The 14304-nt window shown below is 44.3% G+C and overlaps 1 protein-coding gene across 1 annotated transcript; it reads left to right on the top strand.

Moving 5' to 3' along the window:
• Positions 1-1328: 1328 nt before the first annotated feature.
• Positions 1329-13247, top strand: LOC134948906 (kelch-like protein 10). Its single transcript, XM_063937185.1, has 5 exons — positions 1329-1605; positions 5608-6097; positions 9261-9878; positions 10623-10772; positions 12801-13247. Exons 1-5 carry the CDS (start codon positions 1460-1462, stop codon positions 13173-13175), a joined length of 1779 nt encoding a protein of 592 aa, XP_063793255.1. The 5' UTR covers positions 1329-1459; the 3' UTR covers positions 13176-13247.
• Positions 13248-14304: the final 1057 nt, after the last annotated feature.

Genomic DNA, 14304 nt, shown 5'->3' on the forward strand with positions numbered 1-14304 from the left:
CAGAGCCTTTCCTGTCATACTAACGTTTGTGCCAGAGGTTTGACTGTCTAAAGTATATGAAAAATGCAAAGAATATGTTAGAAATATCTTCTTTGCATTATTCTAACCATGTTTATAGCCAAAACTCTGGAGTAAAAAGTCTATGGTAGGTGAGGCAGTGCCTCACATGACTATCTTTTCCGCACATCTCTGTTCAGAACTCACCAAATTTACAGGAGTTTATACTGCTGCAACTGTGTATAATGTCCAGATGTACCCTTTGGCTCATATATTGTGTGTAAATCTGGCTCTGATGCTAGCCAGTGCCTCCTGAGCTATTTAACTCACCGCACTTCCCCGTGTGTACAAATTGTTACTGGTCCTGCAGCATTTATTACTAACACTGTTACTCCACATATATTGGTCTAGAATCAGCTGCATATTCTTCTGATTTCCCCTGGTTCTCTCCCAGTGCTGCATCCAGCTCTGAAAACTACGCAAACTGCGTCTTGTTTTATTTGTGTTTTTAGTGTAAAATGCATTGCCATGGGTACAAATTGCCTGGTATCTATACGGCTAACTAGGTAGGATATAGAATTATATGCAAATGAGACATTTGCCTGATCATCGCCCCTAATAATCCCTCCTCCACTTTTTTTTTTATGAGTCTGTTAAAATAATAATAAATTAATAATTAAGAGACTATGGGGACTATTTACTAAGCCTTGGAGAGAGATAAAGTGGATGGAGATAAAGTATCAACCAATCAGCTTCTCACTGCCATGTTAGAGGCTGTGTTTGAAAAATGACCATTAAGAGCTGGTTGGTACATTATCTCCGTCCACTTTATCTCTCTCCAAGACTTATTAAATAAGGCCCTATATAGCTATTTCCACCTTATCTGCAGTAAGCCATAGAGCAGTGGTTCCCAAACTGTGCGCCTAGGCACCCTGGGGTGCCTCGGGACACTTGCAGGGGAGCCTTGGATTGGTGATCCAGGACCAATTTAAATTATTTACTGTATGATCAATGTAATAAGCAAAACCAGTGCTGGTGGCTGCCAATCATAAAATATGTGGACAAACAGAAGCAATTCCTGTCCCACACCACACAATTGAACCTAAGGATGACATATAAACACAATTTACTTCATTTAATATTTATTCTAAATCTCTCAATAAAAAAACTTTTGGCCTAGGGGTGCCGTGAAAAAATTCTGATAATCTAGGGCGCCGTGATTCAAAAGAGTTTGAGATCCACTGCCATAGAGGGTTAGCTACTCTATCTATGTGTATGGTCCTGTAGAATGTATGCAATGAGTTCCTATGGCGATCTACATTATGATGTCAGTGTAGAACCTCAGCACCCACAATGTTCCGTGTCAGTTGGTGGGAAAGAGAGGATACGGGGATAGCACAGGCTATCCTCAGATAATGTAATGGACAAGTAAGAAGATACCTCAGTTCCCCAAACCAGCAGCATGGAGCGCAAAATGAGCACTACGGCCTGCTCTATATTTAACGAGCTGAGACTGGAGGGAAAACTGTGCGATGTTGTGATCAAAGTCAACGGACATGAGTTCAACGCTCATAAGAACATCCTGTGCGGCTGTAGTCCTTATTTTAGGTCAGTATATATAGTGACTTGTTACAGTAAGTAGTAGAATCTTGTGGGGGCCGTGAGCTGTCCTGAACCGTGTGATTGTGTTAGTGATGGGAATGGTGGCAAGACAATGAGTTAGATATAGGAAGTAGCAGGGTCCCTGAGCAGCACAGAGCATTGATCCCAGCCTCTGTCACACTGGTGTGGGAATATTGTGTTCCCAACACACCCCTGTATGGGACAACGTTCCTGCATCTACTTCTGTCCTACAGCTCCCTCCATTATATTCTGCACAAAACACAAATTAGTAGCAATTTGCAGCTGTTGGGATCATGTAAATGAATGAAGGATTGAGCAAATGTAAAGACATTGGTGTAAAAGGCAAATTCAGTGCGGATGGCAGCTTTGTACTTTTTGGGGGTCATTCCGACCCGATCGCTTGCTGCAGTTTGTCGCAGCACTGCGATCGGGCCGGAACTGCACATGCGCCAGCGCCGCAGTGCGCCGGAGCATGGCAGCTTTCGTTACCTAGTGATAGCCTCTGAGACAGAGACGGTCACTAGGCGGGAGGGGGCTGAACGGCGGCGTTAAGCCACCGTTTAGGGGGAGCGGTCCGGCCAACGCAGGCGTGGCCGGACCGTTGGGGGGGCGGGTGCAGGAGCTGTGCTGCTCGGGAGTTACTCCTCAAATACAAAGGCATCGCCGCTGTGCGATGCTTTTGTATTTGTGCGGGGGGGCCGGCACTGACATGCGGGGCGGACTAGCCCTGTGCTGGGAGTCCCCCCACGTGTCTGAGTTTACGATCGTAGCTGTGCTAAATCTAGCAAAGCTACGATCAACTCGGAATGACCCCCTTTGTTCATAGTTTCCAGTGCTACTGAGAATGTTAGTGCTAGGAAAATAAGTAATAACTAGCTGATGTGCCCTGATTTCAACCAAACAAAGGTTTGCTGGGTGAAACATTTTACTTCTTTTCACCCCCTTAGGAGTAAAAATTTTTTTTTTAAATTCCTGCTTAGTGGGTGTCTGCATTAACTGTCACAGTTTCTACACCACCCAGTAGGTGCACAGGGAGAGTTCTCCAACTGTCACATTTTCCAGAGCACAATGGTGATGCATTGTAAATGGCAGGTGGACGTTTTTGCACATAACTCCGAAACAAAGCAACCAATTACAATACCATCAACAAAGAAACCAATTATAACGCTGTCTACGAAACAACCAATTACAACACCATCTACAAAGAAACCAATTACAACACCATCTACGGACCAAGGGGGTCATTCCGAGTTGATCGCTAGCAGAAATTGTTCGCTGCGCAGCGATGATGAAAAAAATGGCACTTCTGCGCATGCGGTGCAATGCGCATGCCGCGCAATGCACATGCGCAACGTACTTTCACAACGACCAATGTAGTTTCACACAAGGTCTAGCGAAGCTTTTCAGTCGCAGTGCTGGCCGCAGAGTGATTGACATGAAGTGGGCATTTCTGGGTGTCAACTGACTGTTTTCAGGGAGTGTCCAAAAACACGCCGGCGTGCCAGGAAAAACGCAGGCGTGGCTGGGCGAACGCAGGGCGTGTTCGGGACGTCAAAACAGGAACTGAATAGTCTGAAGTGATTGCAAGCGCTGAGTAGGTCTGAAGCTACTCTGAAACTGCACAAAATTATTTTGCAGCCGCTGTGCGAGCCTTTCGTTCGCACTTCTGCTAAGCTAAAATACACTCCCAGTGGGAGGCAGCATAGCGTTTGTACTGCTGCTAAAAACAGCTAGCGAGCGATCAACTCGGAATGACCCCCCAAGACCTTTAATTTGGCATGTGAAGTGCCCTGCGCAGACAACGGCATCGTAGAAATATGTCACTCGTAAAAGTCATCTTTATGCTAGTAATATATAGATAAGATATAGGTATACGGCAAGCATGTCCAAACTGCGGCCCTCCAGCTGTTATGAAACTACATATCCCAGCATGCCCTGACACAGTTTTGCTGTCAGAGAATGCTAAAGCTGTGTCAGAGCATTCTGGGATGTGTAGTTTCTCAACAGCTGGAGGGCCGCAGTTTGGACATGCCTGGTATACGGGGTCTCCCCTCCTCTCTAGCCGCACTTCCATGCTGATGCTGATTTTATTACCTCCTGATGTGGAAACATATAAATTAAGTGCAGCAGGATGTTCATGAACTGTTTAAGTATAGTGATATTTATATATGTATACCCATTGCAGCCATTTAGCAAAATGTATGTACATAAGGGGCTGCTATTACGCTCAGCTAACACAGCAGTGCTGATTTCTGCTTGTTAGTAGATTTATCACCCAACATTGCTAAATTCCATAGTGGGACAAAACTGATAACAGCCATTGTCTGCCCAGTGCGCTTCCCCCATCCCTATCTAACCACCTACTTCACTGGCTGTTCCCTCAATACCATAGGGCTTCTTTACATATGGGTTTGACCTGCAGGTAAGGCAATGCCTGGTCATTCTGCCGGCCAATTACACATCTGAATTAGTTACCTTCTCTTCCCTTGAAGTAACATAAACATTTCTATATGAGTAAAATACAGAATACAGCCTAAAAGACAAACATTACAGGCCATTTATTAAGGTGCAAAATGCTGCTCAGATACTGTACCTAGTATTTCTGTATTAGTGACCCTGCCCTAACTGGCCTGTGTATGGGTTAGCGGGATAACAGGGCAGTTACTGCGCTATGGCTCACTCTGGGCCTCATTCAGCGATACTGTATACGCAGTGCTGATAGTTACGGATGTGATCGATTATCGGTAAACTGCGCATGCGTCACAGTCACGCTGAGAACGCACCATGATACTGTTCCTTAGCAATGCCGCCCATAGTGTGTTCTCATAGCAATTGGCAGGCAGGGACTGTTGCGGGAGACAACGGGGAGTAGTGGCAAAAACGCACGTGTGTCGTGGGTGACTGTATACTGGGCATCTCACAGCCTACAGCCGCGATCCCTTTGCTGAACACACGGCATCAGCGTCTCCATTTATTTGTCATTATTTCTTGGCTGGTGAAACCCAACTCTCTCATTCTGTTATGACTAATGCCAGCAACTGTCTCCTTCCTTGTGTCCTGATGCTTAATCTGTTCAAGGCCAAATTCCTAGTGTTCCCCACATCTGAGATCTGTAATTGTGTGAGCGACTCCCATCACTCCCAAACAGAAAGTGTGCTACTTTTCTTGGCATTATATGTAATTCTGATCTGTCCTTTGTCCCCCACATTTAATAATTTCCTAAATCTTCCTTAAGAGATGTTTCCTCAATTGCCATTAGCTCCCTGACGTCATCACTACCATATAAAGTAATGCGCTCATATATACTGCCCGTGATTGATGGGATTATGCCATGAGGGCTGGGCTACGTTGAAGCGATTTACAGTGAGTTATGTCAACATACCCCAGCCCAACTCACTTCAGAGAAGTGGACAGGATCAAGGAGTTTTGTATTATCCATAATTTGAGAGTCTCATGGAAATTTTGGGACATTAAGCAAGTGTTTGCTAAATTGTAGTTGCACATATATAATAATATCGGCTTCCATATTCTGGGCTGAGCTAATTTACATGAGAATGCAGTTCACTAGGAACCAATATCTCAGGATAAGTCAGATTCATGATTACTAGTAAGGCAGTGCCGCAGTCAACAGGCTACACACTGGCTCAGACCACAAAATTGATGGTGGCCATTAATGAAGTGTAAAAAATCCACCCCACAGTGTAAAACCAGATTTGGGTCCATCATATACTTAGATTTCCATGGAGTCATATGCAGTGCCTAATTAAGAAGACCCCATAGGGCCCGAAACAAGGTATTGTTTTGAACCTTCTTTTCCATCCTCCCTTTGTCAAGAAATATTCTGTAGTGTAATGTAGGTGGCTCAGAACCCACAGGGCTGTAGGAGGGAGTCTATAAGGCTTAATGGATTGCCTAGTGCTGGGCACAAGGACAATAGATGTTTGGGACAGTTACAAAGTAATAATACTATTCCTCTCCTCCTGGCAGAACTCTGTTTACCAGTAGTTGGAACAGCTCAGAGAAGAAACTATATAACATCCCTGGCATCTCCCCGGATATGATGAGGCTAATCATAGAGTATGCGTACACCTGGGCTCTGACCATCACCACCAACAACGTGGAGGATCTCCTCATTGCAGCTGACCAGCTGAACATCATGGGCATTGTACAAGCTTGCTCCGATTTCATGATAGGCCAACTGTGTTTGGAAAATTGCATTGGTATCTGTAAATTCACAGAATATTTTTATTGCCCAGACCTCCGACAGAAAGCCTACCTGTACATCCTGCACCACTTTGAGGATATAGTGAAGTCCTCAGACGAGTTCCTGGAGCTATCATTGATGGAGCTTAGAGACTTCATAGAGAAAGATGAGCTGAATATTAAACAGGAGGGTGTTCTGTTTGAGGCCATCATTAAGTGGATTGATCATGATCTAACAGCTCGGAAGCAGTATATATCCATCCTTCTCCCTGAGGTATCTCCATCCTTCTTCCTATCACTGTTCCCGCTAAGCTGTGTGATCTGGAATTGGTAAAAATTGGTATAAACGTAGCTTATAAAAGAGCAAAGAAAGAAATCCATTGTGTGGGGTTACAGTGAAAAGTGTAAAGCATATTATTTTTCTACTTGATCAAATGTGTGTAATTTCCCAGACTTCCTGAATGACAATTAAATTGCTCCTACAATTAGTAGATGCACGATGTTGTGCCAGAATCTAAATACTGTGCCATACAAATGACTGCACTGAGCAAAAGTAGTCACATGACGTTCTGAAGTTTTCAGTGTAAAGTTCATCTGTGAATGACCCTTAATCAGGGCTGGACTGGCCATCTGGCACTTCTGGCACATGCCAGAAGGGCTGATGGGCAGGTGGGCCGGTCCAGTCCCACAGAGAGACGGGAAGGCCGCGTGCATCGCTGCCTCCAGCTCTCTGGTTTAACCGCCACCCCGGTCTCCATGAAAATGGGGGCATGCCGCGAGTCGAAGCCCCCCAGACTCGCGGCACGCCCCTGTACATCATGGTGGTGCGCCCCCGCGATGTGCGCGTTCACAAATGCCCGGGCCGAAGCAGAGGCCCAGTCCGTCGCTGCCCTTAATATATTCATTTCATACTGTATGGTTTTTTTGTATTCATTTTTTTTTTATGACACAGAAGGTCTCTAATAAGGCTCGAGGGATAAAATAAATAAAAAATTCTAACAAATTACCAGTAGCAGGAATGGACAGAACAGTAGAAGTTGAAAATTATGGGATAACAGCATGGAAAAAAAAAAAAACTTTTCCTTACCAACAAGTAAATCTCTGCAGATCTTATCACTGTAACCCAGTTGAGCAATCTTACTTTGAAAAACAATATACTGTGTAAATTGATTGGTTCATCTAGAGGGATGGGACCGGTGATTTAACAGCAGATCAAAGGAGGAGCCGAAACTAATAACAGAATGTCAGGTTAGCACTGAACAATGCGTTTTACCTTTATGTATCGGAAAATAATTATACATGGAACATTGTAATGGTTAGAACTACAGAAGAGGGACTTTGGCAGTGTAAACTAAGTTGTGTTAACAGTCAGGTTAGTAGAATACTTGACTGCCTAGGCAGACGGCTTAGTGGTAGAAGCTATTGACAATCTTCTATATCAGGGGTGCCAACCAGTCAGAGAGCCAAAGGCGCGTGTGCAAAAATGGGGTGTGGCTTTATGCCAGCTAGAGCACACCCCTGGTATAAAATACATTGAAAAAGCCAGATCCAGCATGAGATACATTTTAAAGCCAGATCCAACATAAAATACATTAAAAAAGTAACTTTCACATAAAATAATTGAAAAAGCCAAATCCATATAAAATATATTGAAAGCCAGATTCACATAATACATTTCAGCTTCCCATGTGTCACTTCAGCCAGCTCCCCCATATGTCACTCCAACCAGCTCCAACATATGCCACTCCAGCCAGCACCCTCCTACAGTGTCACTACAGTCAGCTCCCCCATTGTGCCTCTCCTGCCAGAACACTCTGTGACACTCCATCCAGCCCCGACTTGTGTCACTCCAGCCCACCCCCATATTTCACTGCAGTCCCCCCAACTTGTGCCCAGGGGCTGGTTGGGAAGGGGGGGGGGGGGCAAGGTATCATCTGACCCCTGGGCCAGTGCAATATAAGTGTTCCAGGGCCACTTGACTGCAGATTCCCTGTAAAAAAATGGGGCCGCTTGCTTGAGTCTGCCCCCCAGGCTAAAAGTTGCCACCAAGCCCCTGATTGCAGCAGCCCCTTATGTGTCCTCTATTTGCCAGTGGTTGTCTCACCTATAATATTTGGCTTCCTCAGTTTTCAGTCACCGTTGTGCTGCTGCGTGTCTGGCTGGAGGGCAATGGTTTCTGTCTCTGTTGTGTTCACGTGACTTTGAGTGTTGGGAGCCTCATTTGAGTAAAGAAAGAGCCACATGTGGCTCAAGAGCCACAGGTTGGCCACCGCTGTTCTATATCATGTCCAAACAGTGATCATTTCTGCAATGTTCATTGTGCACTCTGCTCTTCATTACTTACTATCTTTTCTGTAGCTTCAGCAATTCTACCTGCTGACTAGGAGTTACGTGTAACTGATTTTAAATTCCTATATCACATGAACTTGACAGACAAGTACAGATGGTGTAATAGTTAGCATTACTGCCTCACAGCACTGAGATCATGGGTTCAATTCCCACCATGGTCCTGTGTGGAGTTTGTATATTCTTCCCGTACTTGCGTGGGATTCCTCCGGTTTCTTCCCACAATCCCCCAAAAATATGGTTAATTGGCTCTCGACTAAAATTAACCTTAGCATGTGTGTGTGTGCACATGGGCAGACTAAGTGCCAAGTGGTTCTTATCTGTACATGGGCAGACGAGACGGTCAAAGTGGTTCTTATCTGTCCTCAAATTCTATGATAATGTTAAAGAGAATATGTTTACAGTATCAATGATATATGTTTACAGTATCAATGACTATTTGTGGACTAACCCTAGAAATCAAGGGGTACCCATAAGTACTAAGTATTCCCGGCATTTATAGTATGTATAGGGGACTGCAGAAGACATATTGCAGTCCCCAAATTTCAACAGCAACACTGTCCCCACAGGTTTCTATCCGGGCTGTTTTATTGCTGTATTTACCAAGCCCTGGAATACAAAGCATCTGTAGCATGGCCCTGGCAGCTATTTCCATCTACTCATGGTGTTAGCTGCTGTACCCTATGGGATACTCTTCACAGAAATCATTGGGAGAGGATTCCTTAGGAACCCTCCCCAGTAATGGCTGCTTGCACATACATGATCAGCCAGCACGCATGCATGTATGCACAGAAGCGCTGCAGCGTCCCGATAAAGAATGAGCGATCCCTTTACTTCTATCACATTGCAGGGATAGGCTTCTATTGGAGCCCTTGTCCCTGGATACCATTTTTAAAACATCTTGGCGAATCTTAATTTCCTATTGCTAAAACTAAGATAATAAATGCACCTCTATGTATCTTAGTGAAATATAAATCTGTACGATAATAAGATGTCTTAGCAATTTTTCCCTCATCCCTTACTTTTTTCCATTGTATGAATTCGGTTGTCTACTAATGTGTAACTAAATGACATGTTACATTCCTTGCTAGGTTCGTTTGGCCTTGATGAATCCAGATTACTTAATAAGCAACATCAAAACCCACAACTATATAAAAGACAATGAAGAATGCAAGCCAATCATTATTAATGCTCTCAAAAATATGTATGACCTTAACATGCATGGCGTCGCCAACTCTGACTTTAGAAACCTGCAGACAAGGCCTCGCCTCCCTTACGCCATCTTATTGGCTATTGGCGGCTGGAGTGGTGGTAGTCCCACAAATGCCATTGAGTCTTATGATGCCCGTGCCGACAGATGGCTTAATGTTGCATGCGAGGCGGAGACCCCCAGGGCCTATCATGGAACGGCCTACTTGAAAGGCTATGTGTACATCATTGGAGGGTTTGATAGCATGGACTACTTTAACAGTGTGAAACGCTTTGATCTGCACAAGAAAACATGGCAGGAAGTGGCCCCAATGCACTCTAAGCGATGTTACGTCAGTGTCACCATCCTTGATAACCACATCTACGCTATGGGAGGCTATGACGGCTTTGTTCGTCTAAATACTGCTGAGCGTTATGAACCGGAGACCAACCAGTGGACTATGATTGCCCCTATGCATGAGCAGAGGAGTGACGCCAGTGCCACCACACTCGATGGAAAGGTAAGAAGATAATGACGTTCCCGCACTAGGCACTTTCAAGGTTAGAAGATACAGAATTATGGCTGCTGCTTTCATCAATCTTTATGCTGAGTTTATTAGACTAAACCTTAGTAAATGACTCCCTTATCTATACATGATTTACACTCAGTGGTATATTAAAATGGATATGTGTGTTATTGCAAATCGTTTATGCAAATTGTAAGCAGCGGTGGATCCTACCTGTGTGGAAGAGGGCTGCCACTCGCCTTGCAGCCTGGTCTGGAGGATGAGAGGAGACACTGTTTCCCTACTGCCGGCCGGGTCCCGGCACCTGCACAATGGAGCTGACAGGCGCCGGGACTGGTGCATGTACACAAGGAATGGCGGGATTGCACATGTGCAAAGCACTGGCTAATATGGACTGCATAGACTGCAGCCCATAGAGGCTGGATTGGGCTGTCGAAAAGACAGGGAGTGGCTTTTTGAAGGAAGCACACTCTCTGCTAATCGCAGCCCGGCCTGGCAGTCCCACAGTGAGAAAACAACTCTCCCTGGGGCTGCCTGTAGTGTCTGTGACTGACACGTAGAATGTCCAATAGGAAGTCACTACCAGTCACAGGGAAGCCAGTGCTGTCACAGACTGCAACTGGCTCACTAAACATGGCAGATTTTACTGCAGCCCATAGGTAAAATCCGCCACTGATTGTAAGTAAATAACAACTGTCAATGTTGTCAACACATATGTGAATAATTTTAATTTTGCAGGTCTATATATGTGGAGGATTTAATGGCATTGAATGTCTTTTCACTGCTGAGGTCTACAGTCCCGAGATTGGGCAATGGAACCTTATCACCCCAATGAGAAGTCGGCGTAGTGGTGTTGGAGTTATTTCCTATGGAGACCAAGTTTATGTGGTAAAACGGAAATAATATTTAATATGATCTTTTATTTTCCATAGTCTAATATGGAAAACCTATCCTAAATTCATTTAATCATGAGAAAACATTGGCTTACTCCATGCCATGCATATAAAGGTGTGAAAAAGAGACTTAAGGTTTGCAGCTGTTTGGCCACCACTTGCTTGAAAATGGCCCTTTCTATCCTATGAAATCATTGAAAAGAAGTCTTAAAGCTCTATTACCCCCTAAAATATTGGACATTTTCATTAAACATTTTAAAAATTGTCTGTCACAAAGGGGACTAATCAGAAGCTGCAATGTCTATGGTTGTCTATTCTCATTGGTTATCCTACTTACCCCTCTGTGCCAGACAGTTTTCAACAAGAGCAGAGACAATTACCATGTGGCTGTGGGCAGGAAGTATGAATTAGCTTGAGGTAATAGTTCAGCTGTAAAGGACATCTGTCTGTTTCTTGGGGATGCGGTCAATTTACCTACAATGAAAATCCCGACAGTTAAAATACCAACAACCATTGACCAATGGTCAAAATCCCGACATGGTAAAAATACAGACATTTAAAATATCGACAAGGCCATAATACCAACATTTAAAATGTCGACAGGTCAAAGAGTCGACATAAGATTTTCAGGATTTTTTCATTGAAACCGACTTGTCCATACTTTACCATCCCATTGGACCTGGAGGTGGAATATAATAGTGTTTTGAGTGCAGCAAGGGGATGCGGTACACTTATACGTTGTCCATGTCAACCTATGTCGACATACACACCACAAAACAATGAAAAACTCTTGTCAACTTTTTGACCTGTCAACATTTAAATGTTGGTATTTTGACCTTGTCAGTATTTTAAATGCCGGTATTTTGACCTTGTTGGGATTTTGACCTTGTTGGGATTTTGTCCATCGGTCAATTGTTGTCGGGATTTTGACCGTTGGGATTTTGATTGTAGGTATTTCATACTGATCCCATTTCTTGTTCATACGCCTTTCACATAGAAACTGTTGTGTGCACACAAAAAACATCATTAGTTTTACATTTGTAAGCATTACAAGTAGCTTTTTGACATAAACTTGCTCATTCAGTATTTCAGCTTAGAAGGTACTTTAATAAAACAAAAATATTGGACAGAAGAGAACACTTACACAGTATATTACTCAGTATTTGAAATTTCTGCAGTTGAAATAGTTTTAGCTTATCCTTATCACATTTTTAACCCCCAGAAGGGAGGTGCAAGAAGGAGCTTAGGGGGGGGAGGGGTTTTCAGTGCAGTGAATTGGGTCATCGTGGCCCAATGCTATGATTTGTTCTATGGCACAGTGGCGGGCGGAGCCACAAAGAAACGATTCGCTGGTCTGCTCTACTGGGGTCCGGGAAACCTCCTGTGAGTCTCCTGGACATACTGGGAGAGAAGGAAAGTATGATTTTACTCAGCAATATGAAACCTTGTTACCAGTGGCGTCACAAGGCGGGTGCGGGGGGGTGCGGCCCGCACCCGGGTGTGACGCCTGGAGGAGGGTGACACCAAATGTCAGCTCCTCCGCACTGACAGGAACCAGGTGCTGCAGTGAGAAAGTCTCCTACAGCACCCGGCTCCTGTCACAGAAGAGGAGCCGACAGCGGACGGAGACTGGCTCTGGGGGAAGCCCAGCATCTCCGGAGATGCTGGGCACGCCCCCAGACTGACGATTCTGGGATCCCCGTGAAGCCACGCCCCCTACGTACAAGGCCACGCCCTTTTTTGCCGCGATCGCGGCAGGAGATCAGGGGTGCGCACTGGGTGTCACCACACCCGGTGACGCCTCTGCTTGTTACGTCCTGATTTCAGCTCAAACACTACATTAAATACCCACGTGAAATATTATGTGGCCAAATTCTATTGTTCTCAAAGCTCTAGTGCACATTTCTTATATTTAATACTTTGCATTTTTCTACTATCATCTTTCCTTGTGGTTGGCGCTGTGCTCTGTGGAGTACAGTAAGTTATTCCCAGTAATTTATTGATCCATATTGTTTTTTTATAGGTTGGTGGCTTTGATGGAATAAGTCGTCTTCGCAGTGTTGAGGCTTATAGTCCCACCACCAACACCTGGAGCACAGTACCCTCGATGTTCCATCCACGCAGCAACTTTGGTCTTGAGGTAGTGGACGATTTTCTTTTTGTGGTGGGGGGCTTCAATGGCTTCACCACCACATACAATGTTGAGTATTATGATGAGAAGACGGGTGAGTGGAACGATGCCGAAGACATGAAGGTCTACCGTAGTGCCCTCAGCTGCTGTGTGGTGCCGGGACTTACCAACGTGCGGGAGTATACTGCCCACCAAAACGAATGTGTCAGAGATAATGTTATGGCCTCATCCTCCACAAGTTCGCTGCTGACAGCGTCTTCAAGCTGAACGTTTAGCAACAACATAAACGCCAGCAGACCACCTAGAAATAAAAATGTGCAATATCATGCATTCAAATAATTACGTTATCATGTTTTTTTGTTTTGTTTTTATGGACTGAATCGATGAACACCATGTAATATTTGCTAAAATGTGGAATGTATTTATTAGATGCACTTATGCTACATATATCTATTATTATAATTATTATCCTTTATTTATATTGCGCCGAAAGCGATCACCCGCACCAAATTACAGAGTACTGTAAACATCAGTTTACTTGCAGGACTAAAAAGCATATACCTTAAACACACTTGATACACTTTAATATTGAGCCGCTGCGGCCGCAGTAATTAACCTTTCACTTTTATATTATTCACAAACCTTACGTACACAAGGTCGCACAGTGTACGCACTCTGCGTACGTACGCCTAAAGGGTGTAGTGACTACACAGTTTGCGTACACAGGCCTATACGCTGTTAGCACAATGCAGCAGCCCGAGTGGCTGTAAATACACTTTAAACTAGTGATGTACACCGGACATTTTTCGTGTTTTGTGTTTTGGTTTTGGATTCGGTTCCGCGGCCGTGTTTTGGATTCGGACGCGTTTTGGCAAAACCTCCCTGAAAGTTTTTTGTCGGATTCGGGTGTGTTTTGGATTCGGGTGTTTTTTTTTTACAAAAAACCCTCAAAAACAGCTTAAATCATAGAATTTGGGGGTCATTTTGATCCCATAGTATTATTAACCTCAATAACCATAATTTCCACTCATTTCCAGTCTATTCTGAACACCTCACACCTCACAATATAATTTTTAGTCCTAAAATTTGCACCGAGGTCGCTGGATGACTAAGCTAAGCGACCCAAGTGGCGGACACAAACACCTGGCCCATCTAGGAGTGGCACTGCAGTGTCAGACAGGATGGCAGATTTAAAAAATAGTCCCCAAACAGCACATGATGCAAAGAAAAAAAGAGGTGCACCAAGGTCGCTGGATGGTTAAGCTAAGCGACCCAAGTGGCCGACACAAACAACTGCCCCATCTAGGAGTGGAACTGCAGTGTCAGACAGGATAGCACTTCAAAAAATAGTCCCCAAACAGCACATGATGCAAAGATAAATTAAAGATAAAAGAAG

Source organism: Pseudophryne corroboree, chromosome 8 (genome assembly GCF_028390025.1).
Source record: "Pseudophryne corroboree isolate aPseCor3 chromosome 8, aPseCor3.hap2, whole genome shotgun sequence".
Taxonomy (NCBI): domain Eukaryota; kingdom Metazoa; phylum Chordata; class Amphibia; order Anura; family Myobatrachidae; genus Pseudophryne; species Pseudophryne corroboree.

Excerpts from the sequence above, each read along its gene's own strand:
- LOC134948906 (XM_063937185.1), top strand. The coding sequence starts at position 1,460 with ATGGAGCGCAAAATGAGCACTACGGCCTGCTCTATATTTAACGAGCTG. Across the intron at positions 9,879-10,622 it reads CCACCACACTCGATGGAAAG|GTCTATATATGTGGAGGATT; the intron begins GTAAGAAGATAA and ends TTAATTTTGCAG. Across the intron at positions 10,773-12,800 it reads ATGGAGACCAAGTTTATGTG|GTTGGTGGCTTTGATGGAAT; the intron begins GTAAAACGGAAA and ends GTTTTTTTATAG.